At 61.2% G+C, this 21,199-nt stretch overlaps 1 protein-coding gene across 2 annotated transcripts; it reads left to right on the top strand.

Annotated features, from left to right (window-relative positions):
- Positions 1 to 751: 751 nt before the first annotated feature.
- On the top strand, positions 752 to 20,461 carry ADAM11 (ADAM metallopeptidase domain 11). 2 transcript variants are annotated; one of them, XM_082605152.1, is made up of 27 exons: positions 754 to 833; positions 1,288 to 1,463; positions 9,607 to 9,683; positions 9,841 to 9,907; positions 10,907 to 10,992; positions 11,074 to 11,149; positions 11,536 to 11,602; positions 11,671 to 11,738; positions 12,084 to 12,158; positions 12,239 to 12,310; positions 12,511 to 12,677; positions 13,192 to 13,276; positions 13,400 to 13,490; positions 13,607 to 13,658; positions 14,165 to 14,264; positions 14,347 to 14,418; positions 14,528 to 14,620; positions 14,993 to 15,073; positions 15,618 to 15,668; positions 15,767 to 15,830; positions 16,057 to 16,156; positions 16,365 to 16,484; positions 16,576 to 16,744; positions 16,834 to 16,948; positions 17,036 to 17,126; positions 17,767 to 17,794; positions 18,319 to 20,461. In XM_082605152.1, exons 1-27 carry the CDS (start codon positions 767 to 769, stop codon positions 18,595 to 18,597), a joined length of 2,589 nt encoding a protein of 862 aa, XP_082461278.1. In that variant the 5' UTR covers positions 754 to 766; the 3' UTR covers positions 18,598 to 20,461. The 2 variants fall into 2 exon arrangements, with proteins under 2 accessions (XP_082461277.1, XP_082461278.1); XM_082605151.1 differs by lacking the exon at positions 18,319 to 20,461 and having other exon boundaries at positions 752 to 833; positions 17,777 to 17,893.
- Positions 20,462 to 21,199: the final 738 nt, after the last annotated feature.

Here is a 21,199-nt window from a genome sequence, read left to right on the forward strand (position 1 = left end):
GGGAGAGACCCCAGAGGCACTGAGTCGGGTTGGCCGCAAGAGCCCCTGCCGCTCGCTTCCATCCCTGGGGCCTCAGCCTTCCCAGCTCCAATAGCCTTCAGTGGAGCAGGGCTCTGGGGGCTGGGTCCAGGGAAGCCCTCTCCCGGGTACGAAGCCAGAGGGGTGACCCCAGGCGGGGCAGCCACGCCCCCGCACCTCGATCGCGCGGGTCCCCAGAAGAGCCGTCACCAGATCAGAGCCCGGGGGTCCCTCAGTACCCTGCCTCCCTCCCCCTATGAATCGACGGGTCCTCGGAGCTCCCCAAGCAAGTGCAGCCGAGGAGGGGATCTCGAGGTGGACACCGCGGGCGCCCAGCCCTGCACCTGCCGAGGGGGCCGAGGAGGGCCGGGAAGGCTGGTCCCGGGCGGCGGCTCTTTTGTCCTCCCGTCGCGGCGGCCCCGGCCCAGCCTGGCTGGGGGTGGGGGTGGGAGGCCGCGTGGGGCGGGGGCGGGGGCGGGGGCGGGCCCTCGGCTCACGTGCTCGCCGCTCGGCTCTTAACCCGGCCCGCAGCCCCGCCGGGATGGCCGCGGCCGGAGCGCACTGAGCCGGGCGTCCTCCCTGCCGCCGCCGGCCCGCGCCCCGCGCCCCGCTCCCGCCCCCCCTCCCGACTGCCCGGCGCCCCCGCCCGCGGCTCCCGCATTCCGCGGCTCCCCGCCCTCCCTTCCTCCCGCCCGCGCCGCGCAGCTCGCCGCCGCAGCCCCCGGACCCGGAGGATTATGAGCGAGCCATGAGGCGTCTGCGGCGCTGGGCGTTCGTGGCGCTGCTGCTGCTGCTGCCGCTGCTCCCCTCGCCCGGTGAGTGACCCCCGCCCGGCCCGGCCTCGGCGCCCCCTCCCTGCCCCCGCCCCGGGTTTTGCGGCGGTTTCTGCTGCAGCCACATTTTCCTGCAGTGCTCGGGGTGACAGCAGGTCCAGAGCGCGGGAGGGCGTGTGTGGGGGGGGAGGGTGCGTGCACCCACCTGTCCACATCTGCCCCCCACCGCGGCCAGCCCCCTGCCGCCGGGCGGCGGACTCTGCAGGTCTCTGAGGCTTTGGTGGGGGGGCAGTCGTGACGGTCGGGCTGGAGTGCAGCTCCTGGCCCCCTCCCCATCGGGTTCTTCCCTCTGCAGGGCAGCAGATCCTCCCACCCAGATCCCCCCAGGGTTCCAGGGGCCACATCAGAGTGGGGGATGGGCGTGCCGTACCCACCCCATTCCCGTCTCTTGCCCCACGGTGGGCATCTGTCTTCAGCTATGCCCTTTTCTCCCCAGGTGTGGGGACCCGGGATCCCGCCAGAGCTCTGCGCTGGAGGGTCTCTCCCCCGTTGCGGGGCCCGGAAGCCCCGCAGGTCACAGAGCCCAGCCGTCTGGTGGGGGAGAGCTCCGGGGGAGAGGTCCAAAGGCAGCAGTTGGACACCAGGGTCCGCCAGGAGCCTCCTGGTGGCCCGGTGAGTGGGGCCGGCTGTGAAGCCAGGGGGCTGGAGCAGGCCTTAGAGCCCAGGGGAGACCACGGGACAGCCAGGGCTTGGGCGCCTGCCTCCCCAGCAGCCGACTCCTGCAGCTTCCCCTTCTGTACAATGGGCTACCAAGGGGGTGCTGGAGCCCACTAGTGGGAGCACCCACCTGCCCCTCTCCAGGCCCCCTCCCATCAGAGTGGGGGTCCTCTGTTCTCAGCGGACCCAGAAGGCCCAGGGCTCAGTCCAGCCTTCAGCTTTCCGCCAGCCCCCTCTCCTGCCAAAGCAAACCGTCCTACACCAGATGGGGCTTGGGGAGGGCAGTGAGAGGCAGGAAGAAGCAGCTAAGAGGCCAGTCAGGGGTTAGGGCTGCTGGGTGCCCGCCACAGCCACCCTCAGTGGGCTTTTTTGGGGACCAGCTTAGTGCTTGCTTCTGCCTCAGTTTCCCCCTGTGCCCTGATCGAATTGTTCTCCTTTCCGGTCTTGCTGTGGGTGGGGCCTCGGGAAAATGTTTGAGGCCCCAGGCTCACTCACAAATGCCCACTCCACTCACCTGCTGCCCCTTTCAGCTGCCAGGCCCCTCCTGCCTCCCTGAGGAAGGTTGGGAATGAAGGAGATTAATTGCAATTAATAATTAATTAATATCATGTGAATAATAATCACCCAGATGGAATATTCATTCAGCATGCCTAGGCTCTCCAGGAGCTCGAAGCTGAAAGTTAGCCAGGCTAAGGGGTCGGCGAGGGCGGGACGGCAAAGGCCTGGCAGAAATAGGAGGAGGAGAGAGACTCAGAGGAGGGGTACAAGCAAGGTCTGGGAAGTTTTGGCAGCTGGGAGTGGTGGGAGGTAAATTGGGCTGGGCAGAGGGAGGAAGCAGGGAAACGGAGGCTAACATTGCGGACATCTGTCAGACTGGCATCTGGCCCTGCCTAATGTACTTGGTTAAAAGCCCTTAGGGGGGGTGGAGGGGGCTCTGGCGTTGTGGGGGGCGGGGGGGGCGGGGGTACTCGGGGAAATGGAATGGGGCAGGAAGGCGGCATGCATAATAGATGGACCATCACTCAGGCAGTGCGGAGCGGGGGAGGGGGTGGTTAATGGTCCTGAGCGGGCAGGCCTGGTGAAGATGGGGAGGGGCTGGGGGACGTGGGCTGGGAGGAGGGGAAGGCGGTGGAGGCTGCCTTTGGGGCCTGTCCAGGCTCCCTGGCAGGTGGTAGATGGGCAGTAGGGATGGTCCCAGGGCCAGGGATAGGGTGTCCCGGCTGGGTTTAGCCCTTAGTCTGACTTTCTTCCTTGGTGGCCCCCTACCTGTGAACTGTGCACCCCAAGCCTGTGTTGGCTGGGAGTTGACTGCCGTTCCTGACTGCTGGGACTCTGACTGGTGTTTTAGGGGATGTGCAGATTGGAGGATGGGGTGGTGCCACAGTGGGGTCAGAGGACAGGGATGAGGGAAAGCCGGGGGCCCAGGGAAGGATGAAGAGTGGGTGCTCCTTCAGCTTAGTCCTTCCTGTAGAGAGAGAGTGGGGGCAGGAGTCTGAGGTATGGTGGTGCCTGTGACGGTGGGGAGATGGGGATGGGTGCGCTTGGACTGGATGGGTTGAGTATGCAGAGGATGGGGGAGTCTCTCTGGGTGTCGCTCTGCTGGGTGAGTGGGTGGCATGTGTGCATGTGTTACATGTGTGAGTGACCAAGTCTGAATAAGCCCAACCGGGTGTCTGGAGGGTGGGAGTGGAGCTCCTGTGGAGCCGTGGGGCAGTGGTCACGGTCGCTCCCAGTGGGGACCTCTCTGGGACTGAGCCTTCCCTGGGACCTCCCTGCAGCCTCCCAGTGAGGCTCACTCATTGTCCTGACTTGTCTGTACCCCAGTTTCCCCTGGGGTGGAATTCTTACAACTCCGTAAGGCAGGTAACTTTTGTCTGCCCATTTTGCAGATGAGCAAACTGCGGCTCAGAGAGGTTAAGTAACTTGCCCAAAGTCAATGAGATCTTAATCAGTGGGGTGATTTTCTGCAAGAGCAGGGCTCTTCCCACAGTGCCGTTCTGCCTCCAGGCACTCTCTGGGTTTTGGCACGGGGTGAGGGGGGGCATTTCCCAACCCCCCTCCCCCACCCCAGCACAGGGTGGAGGAAGACCAAGGGAGACAGAAAGACATGTCCAGAATATTCCCACCTGACCGGAAGGAGGTCCCTCTAGCTCCCACTTGGCACTTCTCCCTGGAGCACTTCTGGCCTCAGAACCTCAGGGGCCGATGGTGGAGCCCGTGTGGCGTTGAGCCCAGTGTCCCAACAGGAAGTGTCCCACCCTGCCGCTGTGTGGTTTTGTCTGAAGTTCTTGCACGCATTTGGGATCTCAAGCCAAACAAGGTCTTGGGTCAGCAGCAAGATCTCCATCTGCTGTGGGTCATGTGACAAGTTTGGGGGCACATGCTGGCCGGCAGGGCTGGGATGGTGGGAACCAGGGTACTCACCTGCTCTGGCCTTGGGCTGGTACCTTTCTGAGCCCGGATCCCTCAAATCAGGATGATGAGAACATTGACCTCAGACCCACCCACTGCCAGGAGGTAGTGATGGGGAAAGACTCCTGGCTTTTGTGAGGGGGAACCAGGGAGAGCGAAGCTGTCCAGGAAGGAGTTCGAAGTTAGAGAAATTACAATTTGCTGGGCCCTCAATGGGACAGGCACTGTTCTACCTCTCTGTTATTAATTTATTTCATCCACATCACAATTCCAGGAGGTGGGGCTATTATTATTCCCATTTCACAGATGGGGAAACAGGCACAGAGAGGTGAAGTAGCTACCCCAGGTCACTCAGCACTTAAGCAGCATGGTCAAGATTGATTTTCAGGGCAGCCCTCTTAGCCAGTGCATGCCGGCCCCTCGCTCAAGGGTACAGCAAAGAGAGGCCCAGGGGACTCTGCCCTCTTTGCCACGGCTCTCAACATCTCACTTCTGTCCAGTTTGGAAACAGGCTAGGCCTGAGGCCGAGAGGTCGGGGAGCTTCTGGAAGTGTAGAAACCCGGGATCACAGGGAGCCTGCAGCTGGGTGTGAGGCGGGGGAACAAGCAGGCCCACAGTGTACCGTTGGGCTGGTTGTTCACTGCACAAGGGTGCCCGGGCCAGTGGGCTGAATGAATCGGAGGACTCAGGCTGCATGTGTTCTGAAGGGACCCTTTTTCTAATCCACACAAAGCGGCTGTGCAGGTTGTGCCTCCCCCTGAAAAACCCAGCCTCCTTCGGAACCAAGGAGAGGGCAGGATGTGAGTTAGTGAACGGGGGTGTGGAGGGTCCCAGGCCCAGGAGTCAGCTGGCAGAGGGGGCCTCAGTCACTGGGTTGAGCTCCCGTGAGAGCTGCCCAGACCAGCATGTGCCACCTGAAAGCCCTTAACCGAGGGCGTGTGCTGTGGTGTTTGCGTTTTTCTTGCTGAGGAGGAGCGGGGTGGGCAGTTAGGCAAGGCTCAGTCCCCAGCCCCTTGCAAGATGGCAGTCACGGGCAGGAAGCCACAGGGTCTGTGCCTGGAGCCCTAGTACCCGACCTGGGCCAAGGTCACAGCTCTGCCCTGGGATCAGAGGCAGGAGGGGGTTCCTGGGAGGGGGCCGGTGGCTGGAAGGATTTGTGCTGGGCCCAGCTTGCTCCAGGGTGGGCCCTGAACCAGCCCTGCCATGAGGTTGGGCAGAGGGAGAGTTCATGCAGGAAGCTCAGCTTCCATTTGAAAGGCTGTACCTGTGGCTTTGGCGTGGGACAGCCTCCGTGGGTCCTGGCTCCCCTGCTTCTGACTGAGTGACCTGGGCAAGCCTTCTGAACCCCACCTTCCCCATCCGTGAGATGGGGGTAACAGTAGTCTCTACTTCGCCCAGGCTGCTGCGAGGATTAGAGATGATGGGTGTCAGGTGTCCTGCCTGGGATCCAGCAAGAGCAGATGTTCAGCATCCAGCCTCCTGAGTGTCCCGGGCCGGGTGTGGCATGAGGGCTGGGTGTCAGGAACAGGAGCCAGGGCATTTGGGGTTACCTGTCAGACTCCGTGCAGGGTTGGGGGAGGGGCAACACGGCAGGAGTCTTGAGTCCTGGGGAGTCTTGAGTCCTCCCCAGCCAGACTCCAGCCTGTGGGCTTGGCCTCACCCAAGCACCCCTCCTGGCTGCCTGGAGGGACCCAGCTGCCCAGAGTCTGTCCCCAGAGAGACTAATGACCCTGTAAGGAGTCACTCTGTCCTCAAGCATTTAGGTCAAATCCCATCATCGGAAGCTGGTCCAACTGTTCTCACTATCTGGGACTCCCGCTGTCCTGCCGAAAAGTGGAGGCTCGAAAGTGGAGGCTCGGCGCACCTTGGGGGACCAGGGCTGGGAAGGCGAGGATTTCTCCCAGGTGGGGCTCCTGCCTCTCTGGCTCCTCCCCCTCTGCCACCACCAGCCCAGGCGGTTTCTCCAGTGCCTCAGAGCCCTGTTCAGCTGGAACATTTACACTTCCTTTTTCATATATTATTATTATTACTAATCCTTGTGAGAATAACACATTAAAAAGGGCTTTCATTTAGTCCTCATGACAACATCGTTTTATCAGTGGGGAAACTGAGGCTCAGAGAGGATAAGCAGCTCACTCGTGCCTTCTGATGCCTTTCCTTCAACAGAAGTGTTGAGCCCCTGGGCAAGGAAAAAGGTGGGGGTAGCCCGAACCCAAGGGGACTAAAGGCCACCCCTGTGAAAAATTGAATCAGTGACCAAAGAAATCGATGTGCCCGAGGTCCCAGGGATAGAGAGGGACCAAAGCCCTGTCAGGTGGGGTGGGTGGGTGCATGCCCTGTGGTCGCAGACGAGGGTGAGGAGATGGAGGCTTGGGAGGAGGGATTCAGGGTAACTGTTTGAGGGGTAGCGCCTGCATGTTCGAACTTTCTGGGGTGTTTGGGAACCCGGAAGATCTTTAGGCTTCCCCTTCCCGAGACCGGGATTCTGTAGGTCTGAGGTGGAGGCCTGGCATCTGTATTTGTGATTCTGGGACTTCACTCGAATCTGGTGGGGGGCAAGCAGGTGCCTGGAGAGTGGACCAGCTGGCGACAGGGGAGGGTGAGGTCACCGCAGCCAGGTGGTCACAGCGGCCATGAGAGACAGGAACTCCAGCCCGAGGGTGAGCCTTGACCCAGCTCCTCCCCAGCGTGGCCCTGGGCCAGTCACCTCCAAGTGTCCCTCCCTGGCATTTATAAAATGAGCACCAGCCTGCCTGGGCAGGTTGAGATCGAATGAGCCTGAGCACCTGAGAGCCAGTGGCCGGGGAGCAAGAGGCGAGCACGGGGCACAGGGTGGAGGCCCGATCAGCCGGTCCCCAGCAGCGCTGAGCTGGGCGCAAAGGAGGGCAGCAGTCGGGGACAGAAGGGGCTCCCGAGGGAGGGACCGAGGGATAACGAGAGAGGTCAGGGACAGGTCCGGCAGGAAGCAGGCCAGGAGCAGTTTGGCTTTGATAGAACATGGGCTGAAAGCTTGGCTGGGAGTGTGTGGGTTAGTGGGGGGAGGTTAAGACTCTGGTGCCAGCAGGAACCCCCTACCCAGGCGCCTGGGGTACAGAGGTCCTGGGGACTGAGGTGGCTTTGCCTGATCTTTCTCTTCCTGCAGACAGGGGGTGTCCCCCCACAGCCCCCCTGCATCGGGCCAGGTTAGGCAAACGTGCCCCATTATCTACTTTCCCTCCCCTTCTTCCCATAGCCTTTGGTGGCTCCCCCAACCCCTCCTGGGCTTGCCTCCCAGTCCCAGCAGCTGCCCTTGCACTGCCCCAGGATCCTACCTGGCCTGAACCCTGTGTCCTGCTGGGGAAGAGGGCCTCCCAGCCCCACAGTTAGGCCTTGCCAGGTAAGGAGAGGGATGAGGCCTCGGCAGGCTGCAGGAAGTGGTGGGGACAAAGGCCACCTGGTGTCTGCTCCCGCATCGGCCCGGGCTTTACCCTGAGTTGGGGTCAGCTTGGTCTGCAGAGAATGGGGAGGCCAGATGGGTTAGCTTGCTGACCTTCTGAGTGGGGGAGATTCTGCAAGCACCAGGGTCGGCTCTTCCAGAATCCTCCAGGCCCAGGACAACCTCTACCACACGAGGCAACCTTGCAGCCTTGCATCTGGGCTCATCTTACCATTTTCAGTGGGAAAATCTGAGGCTCAGAGAAGTTGCTGGATTATCCCTGAGGCTACCAACTTTAGAGAGTGGAATCAAGGCAAGGGGCCTGGACAGGCTGCTCTCCTGGGTGGCCAGCATAGGGGCCGGGATAGAGGCTTGTCAGTGGGGGCCAGAAAGAACAAGCAGGAACAGACCTGAGGGCAAGAGAGGGCAGAGGTGGTCCAGACAGGGATGGGTGGGGAAGGCAGAGATAGTCCAAGTCCAGGAGGGGAGAGGGAGGGCAGGGATGGTCCAGACCAAGGAGTTGGGGTACTGGGGACAGAGCTGGTCGAGGCCCAGGGGCAGGGGGAGGGCAGGGATGGTCCAGACCAAGGTGGGGAGAGGGAAGCAGTGACTCCTTGTCCTTGACTTTCTATTTCAAATCTGGTCGACGCTCTAGGGGCTCAGGATGGAGCTTGGAGCCTCGGTCAGCCTGGGGTGGGGTGAGTCAGTGTCCTTGGGGCTCAGAGGGCTTCCTACCTCACCCTGACTCTCAGGGCCTCTCATGGACACTGGGCCGTTTCCATCTTACCTCACCTTTGAGGGGAGAAGGCCCTAGAAGCTGATTCCCTAGGCTTGAATCCCTGCTCTCCCACTTCTTAGTCCTACGACCATGGGCATGTTAGTTAGCCTCTCTGTGCCTCAGTTTCCCCATATGTTAGATGAGGGTAACATTAGTATCTATCCCATTGGGTTGTAGTGAAGATCAAATACGACGATACTTGTAAAGTATTTAGACCAGTGCCTGGCACATACAAGCGCTCATGAAGATTAGAAATCTAGGTGGCTGATCAGGAAGCCGACTAGCACCAGGCTATGGAATTTTGTGACATCGGGGCTCCCCTCCGTCTTGTAACCTGCTCCTCCCGAAAGAACGGCAGCCAACAGACTTCCTCACATCTGTACAGCCCAGCGGTGGGCCCCTCATCTGGGGATCTGGAGTTCAGTCTTCTTAAACGGACGGGGGTGAGCAGAGGGCTCCAGCCCCTCTCGGGCCCTTCCTGTGCTTTGAGATATTTTGTAAGACCTGAGGCTTGGACTGGGGACGTGGGAGCCGAGAAGGCTGACGTCTCCTCAGCCCAGACTCTCCTGCCCCTTCTTCTCTTGGGGTCGCTTTCCCTCCAGGCACACTAGCACCAGGTCTGGAAACCTCACCCGCTACAGTAGCTGGGCGCCCAGGCCTGGGAGGGCAGCCATCTTGCTCAGGCCTGGTACGTTGCCATGACAACCTGGAGCCTCCCAGCCCCACTGCAAAGGCCCCTCTGAAAAATTTATCAGGAAAACTTCCGTGTTTAAAAATTAACCATGGGATCGAAATATCAAAGATGAGCTGCTTTGGGCGAGGCAGAGGGCAGTGGACTTGCGGGTGGAGGAGCCACGTGCTCTCCCCCCGACAGGATGGCATTTGCCCATCATCCCAGCTTCCAGGGGCCCTGCGATCAGTTCTAACCCATTCCACCCCTGTCTGCAGCGTACGAGGCCTCCTCCATAAGTTGAGGCTAGGGCCAAGGTAGGGGGACAGGAAGGGAGGGGCCTGCTTCAGCAGGGCCCTGGGGTCACACTGCACCCCATCTCCTGTTTGCCTCTTTCCCGTAATACTTCTCGGGGCCTCCCTTTAGTTCACCTGTGGGTGAGCGTGGCCCTGCCAGCAGCAGGGAGGGCCTGGCGTGAGGCAGTGGGCAGGCTGAGCTGCCCCTACCCATCCCTACCGTAGCCTGGCCCCAGGGAGGCATCTACACCAGAGAGGGTGGGCTGGCACCCAGAGAGCCGGGAGGCCTGTGCCCCGGGGTTGCGTGCTCCTGCCCCTCCCCCCAGGAAAGGAACAGGGTCTTGGAGGAAGATGAGCTTGGAGGAAAGCATCTTCCCCCTAGATCAATGGTACCCACAGCTGCTGGGCCTGGGCCATCCCCTCCCCAGGGCTACTCCCCTTACTGGGGTTTCGCCAGTCCCCCCAGTTCCCACCTTAAAGGCCTCCCCAGGTTGACTCCCCTTCTGCCTTCCCCCGCTTTCTCCCAGCCTGTCCACCTGGCCCAGGTGAGTTTCGTCATCCCAGCCTTCAACTCAAACTTCACTCTGGACCTGGAGCTGAACCAGTGAGTGTGGGGGGAGGGCCGCAGGTGGGCGGGCAAGGCATGGCCTGGGCTTGGCTGGCTGGGGCAGGGCACCTGGATCTGAGCTGTGGTGGGACCCAAACAGGACCCAGCCCCACTGTGACCCGCTCCTTCCTCCTGCCCACTCTGTCTGTTCCAGTCACCTTCTCTCTTCGCAATATGTGGAGCGTCACTTCAGCCGGGAGGGGCCGACCCAGCACAGCACCGTGAGTGCCTTTGGAAGGGGATGGGGAGGCGGGATGAGGGCACAGGTGGCCGGTGGAGATGGGGTCTGGGGTATATTCTACACTCGGGTTGGGCCTGGCCCCTCCAGGATTGGAGTCGGGGTGGCCTGTCGAATGGCATGGAGCCCTCAGCTCCCCTTGCCCAGCTCCAGAGGGCTGACCCCCAGCCAGCCTGTCTGCCAGCATGGAGACATTCCAGGACCCCCACTGCTCCATGCCCAGAATCTTCTGGCAGGGGGCGGTTGGGGGAATGCCCCTCTTGCTCAGCACCAAGGCCCTGGGAATTCCGGGCTGCCTGGGACCCCAGGGTCCCAGCCCTGAAGGCTCAGGGGTGCAAGCAAAGATGAATGGGTGTCTGTAAATAGCCTTGGCCCTCCCCCTCCAGACTGTTCAGTAACTGGAGCACAAGTAATTCTGCAGGAAGCCGAGGGGAGGGGGTGCTTGTCCCCTCTGACCTGTGAGCCTGGCCAGGAGGACACACGCTGCTCACATTTCCTCCGCCACAGACCATGCGTCCAGGGGTGGTCCACAGAGGCTGTGGCGTCTGTGAACACACGTTGTGTGAAATGGTGTGTGTGTGTTGGGGGTGAGTCCATAGCTTTCATCTGATTAAGTGAGCTGATCCATGGTAAGTGCTTAGAATGGTGCCTGGCACCCAGTAGGTGCTATATGAACGTCAGCTATTCTTCTCAAATGAGTCTGTGATCCCTGTACCAGCCCCAACTCATGGTTAAGAGCCACTGATGTGCCCCAAAGTCCTCACGTTGTAGGTGAGGTAAAGCAGGCCCAGAGAGGGCTAGGAACTTGACCAAGGTGAAACAGCAAATTAGGAGCATAGCCAGAGCAGAGCCTGGCTCCAGATCCCCAGGTGTATCCAGGGACCGCAGCCCTGCACACGGGGCAGCTTCAGGGGCCCTCACCCGTCCTCCTGCCTTCATGCGGGGAAGGGAGCATGTCCACTCACGCTCTCTGCTCCCCCAGGGGGCTGGAGACCACTGCTACTACCAGGGGAGGCTCCGAGGGAACCCGCACTCCTTTGCTGCCCTCTCCACCTGCCAGGGGCTGCAGTGAGTATGGGGAGGGGCTGGGCGGCCGGGATGAGCCTCCAGCCCTGGGGACAGTGGGGAGCTGCGTCTCTCTCGCTGCAGCGGGGTCTTCTCTGACGGGAACTTCACCTACATCATGGAGCCCCACGAGGTGGCCAGGCCTCGGGAAACTCTCCAGGTGAGCCCCTCCCTGGCCCCTCTGACAGCCCTGCCACGCTTGTCCCAATGGCTGTCACTGCAGTGGCTGTTGCTGCCTCTTCCTCCTCCTGCCTTGGTAACCTCAGCCTCACTGCCCTCCCCTGTGCCCCCAGCTCCAATGTCCCCTCTGTCCCCCAAGTAACCTCCCATCGGGCTCCAGTGTCCTTTGCCCCTGTCTCTCAGGGTGCCCCCAGGTCTTGACCCCGGAATCTGAGCATCTGGGAGATCAGATCCGACATGGGAGCTCTGGCCAGTTCTGGGTCACCCTGGGGTGGGGTGGGGGGAAGGGCTGGAGATGTTCCCCCGCAATCTGGCTCAGCGCAGATCTGGTCCGCCTCCCCAAGAACGAATTTCCCCTCATTGCAGGGACCCCTTCCCCACCTCATTTACCGGACCCCCCTCCTCCCAGCCCCCCTCGGATGCAGGGAACCAGGTAAGGGAGGGAAAATGGGGCTGGGGAGGGGGCCGACTGTGCCCCCCTCACCGGCACCCTCCCCCCAGGCTGCCTGTTTGCTGCTCCTGCCCATTCTGCTTCTCCGAACCGACCAAGGCTGAGAAAGAAAAGGCAGGTATGGGGGCCCGCACAGACCTCCTGCTGCAGAGACCTCGGGCTGTGGCCCGGAGCAGGAGGACACCCCCATCCATAGCCGGGGCAAAGGAGGGCTCAGACTGATGTGGCTGGAAGCCAGGGAACCACCTCTGGCAGGAAGCGCCCACCCTAGGCCCTACCACTAGTGTCTATAGGCAAACCGAGGCTGCCTGCCCTGGTACCAAGGCTGGATGGGACCCACACCAGTGGGGAGCTGCCACTGTCTCTGGCTGGAGTCCAGCCCCCCCCCCTTGAGTCTGTCTGTGGCTTGGCTACGATGCCAGGCATGGAGGGGACTGATTCCAAGTGCCCACCTCCTCGCCAGGTCCGCCGGGGCCACCCTACAGTGCACAGTGAGACCAAGTATGTGGAGCTGATTGTGATCAACGACCACCAGCTGGTACAGTCCCAGGCTGGGAGTGACGTTGGGAGGAGGGGCTGGAAGCAGACTGGCCCTCCGCCCACTGTCTTCTCTCCCAGTTTGAGCAGATGCGACAGTCGGTGGTGCTCACCAGCAACTTCGCCAAGTCCGTGGTGAACCTGGCAGATGTGGTGAGCAGCCCTCCCTTCCCTTCCCTCTCCTCCCACCCCCCACGCCACCGCACGCATCCTCAGGGTGAGCTCTCAAGGGCACCGTCAGCCTCTGACCCCCACTTCCTGGAGGGACACATTGAGACCTTCCTCCAGCCCTGTTCCCCCACACCCACTCCCACCCTCCAGCCCCCTCCTCATCTTCCCCTCTCCTGGCCCAGATGTACAAGGAACAGCTCAATACCCGCATCGTGCTGGTTGCCATGGAAACGTGGGCAGATGGGGACAAGATCCAGGTGCAGGATGACCTCCTGGAGACCCTGGCCCGGCTCATGGTCTACCGGCGGGAGGGCCTGCCTGAGCCCAGTGATGCCACCCACCTTTTCTCGTGAGTCCCCCACCCCATGAACCCTGCCAGCCTCTGCTGGTGGCTGCGGTGCACAGGGTTACTGAACATGGCTCTGGGCCAGGCACGCTTGCAGGGTGTGAGGACTGGGCTCCCCTTGTACCTACTCCCAGCCATTTGCAGCAGTGGCTGGGCGTCTTCCCCTGCATCTTAGGCTCAGGCCCCTTTTCCCCACCACCGGTGGTCTTCCTCTGCCCATAACCTCCCCTTCGTCCCCTCTTCCCCTTTCAAATGGTCCCAGCATCCCTTCCTCAGGGCATCCCTTCCAATGCCCTGGTAGGGAAAAAAAATCTGATAAAAAGTCCTTGCAGTTAGAGATGATCTATTAGGAATCCCTCATTTGGCTTAAGGGCAAATGAATCCAAAGAAGGTTAGGGGATTGCCTCAGGTCACACAGACTGACATGGAGGGGGGGCTCACCTGCCTCCCCATCGGAGCCCAGGGGAGCCACCACGGGGAAGGCAGTGGGTTCTCCCGACAAGCCTCTCCCTTCCAGGGGCAGAACTTTCCAGAGCACCAGCAGCGGCGCTGCCTACGTGGGAGGCGTCTGCTCGCTGTCCAGGGGTGGGGGTGTGAACGAGGTGAGCAGCGTGGGGGGCATGGCTGGGGTGCGGGGTGGGAAGGAGAGGGGCTGCGAAGGGCATGAGCCCCGTGCCTTTGGGAGGGATGAAGACATCTTTGTGCTCCATCTTCCTCACCCCAAGTATGACAACATGGGGGCCATGGCGGTGACCTTGGCCCAGACGCTGGGGCAGAACCTGGGCATGATGTGGAATAAACACCGGAGCTCGGCAGGTATCAGTGAAGACCCTCGCACCCCGCCCAGACCCATACTCGAGAGATGAAGAGGGTGTCCACGGGAGGGGGGCGGTTCTTCACCCTCCCTTATATTCACCTGGCTCACCTCTCAGGGGACTGCAAATGTCCGGACAACTGGCTGGGTTGCATCATGGAGGACACTGGGTGAGTTCTTGGGGACAAAACGGGGGAGGATCTTGGGCAAAGGGAGTCCTAGAGCGAGCACTGGGTGACATTCTGGACCCGGTGGCTTCAAGAGACCCAGCTCTCTCTCGGGACCACTCAGAATTCCAGGAAGCGCAGCTGTCTGTGGACACTATAGGGAGACGCACATTCCCCAGCCGGACGCCCAAATTGTTCAGGCTTGTAGTGCGCACTGTTGCCACTGGGCGCCGCCAAAGCCTCATTTGGAGGCACCTTCCCTCCTTGGCGCACAAACCTCCGACTCCCGGAGTCCTGAGGTTTCGGGGAGAAGCCAGGAGCGGCGTCCCCTGCCCACTCCCCCTTGATGGGCAGGCGGAAGGATTCTCATGCAGTGTCCAGGCACATAGATCTTCATCCTTCTCGAGATGGTGACCGAGTCCGCCGGTGCACCCCATACCTGTCTTGAGAAGGGGCGAGACAGTGGGCTGGCGGGGACTTAGCGGCACGGTCCCCTCATCCCTACCTAGGTTCTACCTACCCCGCAAGTTCTCGCGCTGCAGCATCGACGAGTATAACCAGTTTCTGCAGGAGGGCGGCGGGAGCTGCCTCTTCAACAAGCCCCTCAAGGTACCAGCCCCAGGGCTGGGAACGTGGGAGCGGGGCTTGGGCAGGGTCCCGGCCAGACTCCCGACACCCCTTCCCCGTCCAGCTCCTGGACCCGCCTGAGTGCGGGAACGGCTTCGTGGAGGCCGGGGAGGAGTGCGACTGCGGCTCGGTGCAGGTGCGAGACTGGTGCTGGTGCCAGGTGGAGGGCGGGGAACGCAGGGGTGAGTGCGAGGGAGGGTCCGGGTGGGGAGGGTCAGGGCTCGCCCTCTCCCTGCGTCCCTCAGGAGTGCAGCCGCGCGGGCGGGAACTGTTGCAAGAAATGCACCCTGACTCACGACGCCATGTGCAGCGACGGGCTGTGCTGTCGCCGCTGCAAGGTGAGGGGGACCCGCCGCTGGGACGGGAAGGAGCGGGGACCGGGAGGGACTGGGCTGCGGACGTCCAGATAGGGGGCGGGACTTAAGGAGGAGGAGCCGCTGGAGGCAAACCTGTAGGGGCGGGGCTTGACGCGAAGAAAGCGCCAATGGCGAGGGAGGAGCTGGGCGTGCTGCCCTCTCCGTTCTGTTGAAGGCGGAGCTACGGGGAGTGGGGCGAAGCACCTGCTGAGAAGTAGCGGGGTGGGCGGAGCCGTGAACGGACCTGGGGGCGGTGCTTAGTGGGCAGGGAGCGGGCAGGGGCCGGGCCGAGGAGGAGGGAAGACGAGGGGTCGGTGGTTCTTGTTTGAGCCCCTCAATGCATCCCTTCCCTAGTACGAGCCGCGGGGTGTGTCCTGTCGAGAGGCCGTGAACGAATGCGACATCGCGGAGACCTGCACCGGGGACTCGAGCCAGGTCCGTCCGTCCCGGCCGCCCTGCCGAGTCCCGAGCGAGGCAACCACTATCCCTATCCGTTTGGCTCTGCTGGGTGGCTGTTCTGCGCGCCCCTCCTCTCCGCTGCTGTAGTCGCCGCCACTGATCAGCCTCAGTTTCTCATCTGAGAAAGGAGTTCTTCATGCCTTCTGGCTTTGCTCCTCCAATCGTTAAACCAGTATTTATAGTCTAGCTGGTGTTCCCAGGGCCTGGCGCAGTGCCTGGTGTCTACTAGGGATCACAGTGGATAATAATATTATTTAACCTCTAAGTCCTTATTACATACCAGGTATTCAGTCCTCCCAGCCCTGTGAAGGAGGTGCAGGAAACTGAGGGAGACTGGAGAAGCTATGGGACCTGCCAGTCCATGTGGTCTGAGTTCCCTCCTCTTGTCCTTGACCTGGAGGAGCCCTGTGACCTGAGCCCCCACCTGGTGGGCCTTTGGCACCCCTTTATTCTTCCCTGGGGCTGACCTCAGCTCCCAGTCCTGGGTCAGCTCTACTCAGTCCAGCCCCTTTCTCCGCAGTGTCCCCCCAACCTGCACAAGCTGGATGGTTACTATTGTGATCACGAACAGGTATGATGGGGTGGAGGTTCCACCCACTCTGGGTCTCTGGCTCAGTGCAGTCTCTTGTCCTCAGTGTCTGTGTTCCTTGTCTCCTGTCTGTCCCTCAGGGCCGCTGCTACGGAGGTCGCTGCAAAACCCGGGACCGGCAGTGCCAGGCCCTTTGGGGCCATGGTGAGTCTTTGGCTGGAGATGGGAGAGGGGACTGTGGAATACCTGGAATTGAGAGGCTGGAGCGGGGGCAGGCTCCGGCTGAAATGCCTTGCACCAGATGTGCGGCTCCCCAGGATCTCAGGGACCCAGCTGGACTTGAGGTCAGGCCAGTGTTGGAGGTGCAGGCCTGAGGTCCCAGGTGGGCTCTGGAGTGGGTGGGGTGATGCCTGGCATCATCTCCCTACAGCGGCTGCTGATCGCTTCTGTTACGAGAAGCTGAACGTGGAGGGAACAGAACGTGGGAACTGTGGGCGCAAGGGGTCAGGCTGGGTCCAGTGCAATAAACAGTGAGTAGTCAGAGCTCCTGGTTGGGCTTCCCCAGTTTTGGGGCTGGGGCTCTGGGGCTGGGCAGGGTTTTTTCAGAGATGGGGCGGGCTATGAGTCCCAGTGGGAGACGATGTGAAAAATCAGGGGATGGGGAGAGGGCAGATACGAAGTCAGTTGTTGGGTCTGAGGTCAGACTTGGGGTCCACTGTCTCCACACTGCCCCAACAGGGACGTGCTCTGTGGCTTCCTCCTCTGTGTCAACATTTCTGGAGCTGCTCGGCTGGGGGACTTAGGGGGAGACATCAGCAGCGTCACTTTCTACCACCAGGGCAAGGAGCTGGACTGCAGGTGTGGGCTGGGACCATGGCTGGGGAAGGGGAGGTTGCAGCCGTGATGGGGTCGGGGGCAAGGGCAGAGGTCGGCTGTGCTGTTTCCCCAGGGGTGGCCATGTGCAGCTGTCCGATGGTTCAGACCTGAGCTACGTAGAGGACGGCACAGCCTGCGGGCCCAACATGCTGTGCCTGGACCATCGCTGCCTGCCAGCCTCTGCCTTCAACTTCAGCACCTGCCCTGGCAGCGGGGAGCACCGGATCTGCTCCCACCACGGGGTGGGTGCCTGGAGGTCAGGGGTCAGGGGAAGGGCTTACAAGTGGGGACAGGGCCCTGCTTACCTCTACTGGCCCCACCCCACCTCTAGGTCTGCAGCAATGAAGGGAAATGCATCTGTCAGCCAGACTGGACGGGCAAGGACTGCAGTATCCACAACCCCCTGCCCACGTCTCTGCCCACAGGGGAGACGGAGAGATACAAGGGTGAGGCTGGAGCTGGCCAGGGTGGGGCTCCATCTGTCCTGGCCTCCATGACTGTCCCTGCCAACTGAGCCCTGCCCTCCTCCCTAGGTCCCAGCGGCACCAACATCATCATCGGCTCCATCGCCGGGGCTGTCCTGGTTGCAGCCATCGTCCTGGGCGGCACGGGCTGGGGATTTAAGTAAGACACACACACGGCCCCTGCACCCCCTGGCATCCTCTGGGGTTATCAGAACCCCAGGCTGTTGGAGTTGAGGGGGCCTCCCTGAGAGGTTAGCCAAACCGGAGCTCGCCTATCACAATCCAAGCCAGCCCACAGCGTCTTGTCTTAACATTTTAAAAAATTGGTTGCTCACATTTAAAAAACCAGGAGATTTTACATTAAGAATCCTGATTTCCAGCTTCTCTTGAAACGTGAGAAGATGGGGGCACCCTGTGCTTCAGTGCATCCCAGCCTGGCCACAGAGTGGAGCTAAGCAGGGGGCTGCCCGAGGCCTCAAGGCCCCAGGCCCCACCCAGCCTACGGTGCTCTGTGGGGCACCGTGTCTGAGGCCCTCGAGCTGGTCTAACCCCTGAGTGTACAGAGGAGGACCTGAGGCCCAGGGTCATGCGGTGAGTTAGTTGCAGTCAGGACTCAAACCCAGGACCCAAGTTCAGTAGGTATTCCTGGTAGCTCTCCCTGGGCCTGTCATTAGCATCTAGGTCCCAGGACCCCTGGCCCACCTCTGGGGCAAAGGGTCTCCCGGGAGCCAGAAGGCCCCTCCCTGGGAAAAGAAGGTCACAGATGGCTCCTTTTCCTTTCTCTGCCTGTCCTCTCCTTGGATCCTGAAGAAACATCCGCCGAGGAAGGTATGACCCGACCCAGCAGGGGGCAGTGTGACGCCGGCCACGCCATCCCTCCCGCTGTCCCTGTCTCCTCCATCTCATTCGTCACCTCGCATTCTGTGGATGGGGAGCTGGGGCTGGTCCCTCCACCCTTGCTGTCACTGCTGTCACTACAGGGGTGGGAGAACCCCACTCCAGGAAGAGTCCTCAACCTGCCCCTTGCCCCTTCCTCCAGTCCACCCACCCCCTCAGGCCTTGGTCGTTTAACTCCTGCCCCTCCTATGGCCAGACCACCTCTGGCCCCGTGGACCCTGGAGCTGTGCCCCCGCCCACACAGGCCCCAACCCCTGGGAAGGGAGCCTACCTCTGCGTCCCATCTGTTTTGTCTTTCATGTCACCACTGTCTGACCTCCCGCCAGATCCCCTCCCTGGCCAGCCTGTGACTTGCCATCTCCAGGGCCCAGCACTGACCTCCCGGGGCCCGGCTCGAGGGCTCTCCTTCTGGGCCCTGCCTTATATCCTCTCCTGATGCCCCCTCTCCATTCCAGGTCTGGAGGAGCCTAAGTGCCCTCCCCCTCCCTCCGAGCCTGGCGTCCACCATCTCGGCCCTGAACCAGGAGTCTGCCCCGCCCAGCCACGGAGGGAGGCATCATGCAAATGTCTTCCGGGCTCAGCCCTTCAACCCCTGGCCCTACAGGGGCTTGGGGCCGGGTTGTGGCCCTACCCTCACACCACCAGGGTGGACCAGGCCTGGAGGGCATTTCCCCCATGGTCCCCCACCCCACCTCATGCAGCTTTGGCCTTGCACACCAACTCTCCCTGTGTGAATGTACCTTCCATCATCACAGATTGCCACAGCTCAAGTTGGGCGGGGGGAGGGCTAGAGGGGTGCCCCAGTGGGGCAGGCAGCCACCAGTGGGCATGGCCTGGGATGGCCCCTCCTCAAAACCAGGCAGCTGGGACCAGGCAGGGTTTAAGCTCTCTGGGACCTAGGGGGAGAGGGCTGACATCTACATTTTTTCTTTTTTTTTTTAACTGAATCTCAACTGATGAATGTAACTTCGGGGGTGCTGGGGCCAGGGCAGCTGTGGGGATGTTTTGACGTTTGCAGGAAGGACTGGAGGAGCTGAGGTCTGACCATCCCCCCCGTCCCTCCCCCGGGATGGTCACACCTGGAATCTTCTCACTGAACACAGACGTCCCCAAGCCAGGCAGGGGCCTGGCATCCCTGCTTGCCCCCTCCGCCCAGCCCTGCTGCGCTTGGAGAGAAGTATGAGTGCTGATTCAAACCAAAGCTGCCTGTTCCGTGCCCAAGGCCTAGGTTATGGGTACGGCAACCACATGTCCCAGGTTGTCTTCAATTCCAAAACAACCGTCCTGCTGTCCCTGCCAGGACACACGTATTGGGGGGACGGTCCTAGAAAATACAGTCCCTAAAATAACATGGCACCTTCCCCCTTTCAAGAAGGGTGATTCTGACTCAGGGTTTAGGTGCCCCCTGGCGTGGCCTGGAGGTTCCAGGCTGGGCCATCTTCCCAGGGAGCACTCTCCCAAGGAGGGAAGGCCAGGGGTGGCCCAGTGCCTGGAGGGTTAGGGGCTCTGCCTGTGATGTGCAAGAGGAAGTAGGAAGAGGCAAGTCTCATGTTTGATCCTCAGCTTCTAGAAAAGTCCTCAAGTCCCTGTCAAACCCATTCTGCTCCTTAACCCCACTCCAGGGCAGAGTAGTAAGTTTACAGTCGTTTTCCCCATTGTCCTCTGATCCCCACTGCAGCTGAGCCCGAGACCGAGGCTGGCAGAATTCCTCAGTCCCCCCACAAACACAGTCCTGCCCAGGGCCTTTCCTCATGACCCTCGCTCGGGACAGGGGCTGGCTCCTTAACTGCTGAAAACCAGCCGGCAGGGGCAAGCCGGGGGTCAAGCTCCCTTCTGGATGAAGGCCACAAAGGAACAGAGCCCCTCTTCCCAGGGATACCCCCACCCAGACCAGCAGGGGTTTCTGAACACCCCAGGGCCTTTGAGCTGCCTCCCCCTGGGGCATCTTTGAGGAGGAATCATGGAAGAAATGGCTCCCTGTTTATTTGCACCACCCCTCAGGGCAAACGGGGGACTGAGGCCCACTGACACCCTTTAAGGTGGCCGGACGCAGCTGCAGTGGGGTCCTTGATACTGAGCTCCAGCTGGTACTGCCCAAGTGAGGGGGGTGGATGGGGTACCCCTCTGGCCAGTACTGCCCCACCAGCCATACAAACTGAGGCAGGGGCAGGAGGCTAAGGGCCGGGCTTTGCACTATCGCTGCGGTACCTTAAGGCATCCTCTGGTGGTACACACGTGCACGGCTGGCGACGCATCTGGCACAAGCATTTGGATCCACATCTCCGCACAAGTCTGAATACCTCTGCACGCACAGGCATGCCTGTGTGCGCGTGCACGTGGGGGTGGGGGTGGGCACGTGGAGAACACAAGACTTCCTGTGACCAGTCCACCTGGCTGCCAGCTGTCTGCATCCTCCTGCCCCACCCTGGCAGCGCCCACCCTGGCAGCGCCCAGGGAGGAGTGGAGGCTGCACTGACCTGGGCCTGGAACTGGCCCCGTACAGCATCCTGTAAATATGTCATCTGGGGCTCGGGGTGGGGAGGCAGGGACAGGAACATCAATTAAAGATCACGTCCGGGGGCTTCCATGGAGCTCACACCGACTTGTGTCTCTCCTTTCTGTAAATGACCGCACGGTGGCCCAGGACCCTTCCCTGTCCTCTCTGGCCCAGGAGGGAGTGTGATGACTGGGCACTGAAGGTGGGAAGGGAGCACCCAGGACTGGGCTCTGGGAGGCTGGGAGGAATGGGCGTAGTTTTCCAGTCCCAGACAGGAAATAGGCATCGACTGGGTGGAGGGCCTGGAGCTTCCGCTTCCTTGCTCTCCTGACAGAGATAACTGCCCTCTCTGGCTTCAGCAAAGCAGATGGGAGTTGAGTTAGGAAAGCATCTTACCAACAGGCAGAAGACCCAACTTCCCTTTTATGGTTGAAGCCAGAGCAGCCCGTCCCCACCTCCCAAGAGAGTCCAGAAAGCTGGATAAAACCCGCTATCTGGTCCCAAGGGAACTGTGCTCTTGAGCCCGCAGAGAATTTTCTCTTTCCTCACTGTGCCTGGGGCAGGAAGGGGCTCAGCAAGGCCAAGGCTGAGAGCCCCTCCCCCACTGGGGGCCCAATGTGAGCCAAGAACCTCTTCCTCCCATCCTCCCCTCCAGAGCATTGTGGGCCTGCAGATATCTTGCTCTGAAAGTCCTGCCTGTTCAGGGGAAAGATAAGATGAGAGAGGTTGGGGCAGGGATGAAGGAAGGGAAGGGTAGACAAGAGATAAGGGGAGCAAGAAATAGCTGCAGTGGGCAAGGGCCTGGGGAGAGCGCACAGCTAGAAGCCGCCGCCGGAAGG

The sequence above is a fragment of the Mesoplodon mirus genome (genome assembly GCF_964341445.2).
Source record: "Mesoplodon mirus genome assembly, chromosome: 18".
In the NCBI taxonomy this organism is placed as follows: Eukaryota; Metazoa; Chordata; class Mammalia; order Artiodactyla; family Ziphiidae; genus Mesoplodon; species Mesoplodon mirus.